This window comes from Mirounga leonina, unplaced genomic scaffold (assembly GCF_011800145.1).
Source record: "Mirounga leonina isolate KUSES-001 unplaced genomic scaffold, KU_Mleo_1.0 Mir_353, whole genome shotgun sequence".
In the NCBI taxonomy this organism is placed as follows: Eukaryota; Metazoa; Chordata; class Mammalia; order Carnivora; family Phocidae; genus Mirounga; species Mirounga leonina.
This window is the reverse complement of record NW_023270699.1, coordinates 2,364,328-2,365,091: the sequence shown is the minus strand read 5'-3', so window position 1 is coordinate 2,365,091 and position 764 is coordinate 2,364,328. Positions and strand designations below refer to the sequence as shown.

Genomic DNA, 764 nt, shown 5'->3' with positions numbered 1-764 from the left:
ACGTGCTGTCGGTGACCCTCGGGCATCCCCGTGTCCACGTGCTGTCGTGGCCCCGGAGTCGCGCCCGCGTCCACGTGCCGCCAGGGACTGCAGCCCGGACCCCGCGTCCCGGGGATCCGCATGGTGGGCAGCGGCCGCGCCCCGGGTCGCGGGGCGCTGGGGGCGGTGGAGACCTCCCTGGGGAGGAGCCGCGCGTCGCTGCGCCCCACGCCGAGGGGCCGCTGCTGTCCGCGGGGCGGTGGCGCGGCTTCCGGGCCGCAGCCTTTGCGCCGCCGACGCGCACGCGGAGCCCAGCGGGGCTCGCGGGCCGCCGTCCCGCTCCCGTCGCCCGCCGTCTTTCGGTCGGAGGACAGCGCCGGCGCGCGGCCGGACGCCTCCCCTTTAAGCCGCGCGCCCCGGAAGCGGTAGCGCGGCGGCGCCGGGCCGGAAGTGGCGCGGCCGGCGGGCGGCGGGCGGCGGGCGGCCGGCTCCGGAGCTGCCTCGCGCGGCCGGCGGGCCTCCTGTCGCGGCGCCGCTCAGGCTCGGGCTGGCCCGGCGCGGCCTCGGGGCCGCCCATGGGGCGCGGGGGGCCGGGCCGGTGACGGCGGACGCCCATGGACGCCCCCGAGGAGCCGCTGCCGCCGGTGATCTACACCATGGAGAACAAGCCCATCGTCACCTGTGAGTGCCGTGCGCGCGGGAGGGGGCGGCGGCCGTTGCGGGCGGCGCGGCCCGGCCGCTCCCTGGGACGGAGCTGTGGCCGGGGCGGCGGCGGCGGGCCCTTC

The 764-nt window shown here is 81.4% G+C and overlaps 1 protein-coding gene across 2 annotated transcripts in view; it reads left to right on the top strand.

Moving 5' to 3' along the window:
• TRAPPC10 (trafficking protein particle complex 10) overlaps window positions 1-764 on the top strand; it is a 99,648-nt gene that overhangs the window by 9,809 nt on the left and 89,075 nt on the right. The window contains exon 1 of one of the 2 annotated variants that reach the window (XM_035030062.1): window positions 537-660. The exons of the other annotated variant lie outside the window; for it this stretch is intronic. Coding sequence (XP_034885953.1) covers window positions 594-660 — 67 coding nt within the window. The 5' untranslated portion in view covers window positions 537-593. Of the gene's footprint in view, window positions 1-536; window positions 661-764 lie in introns of those variants that run through there. 2 annotated transcript variants of the gene reach the window in all.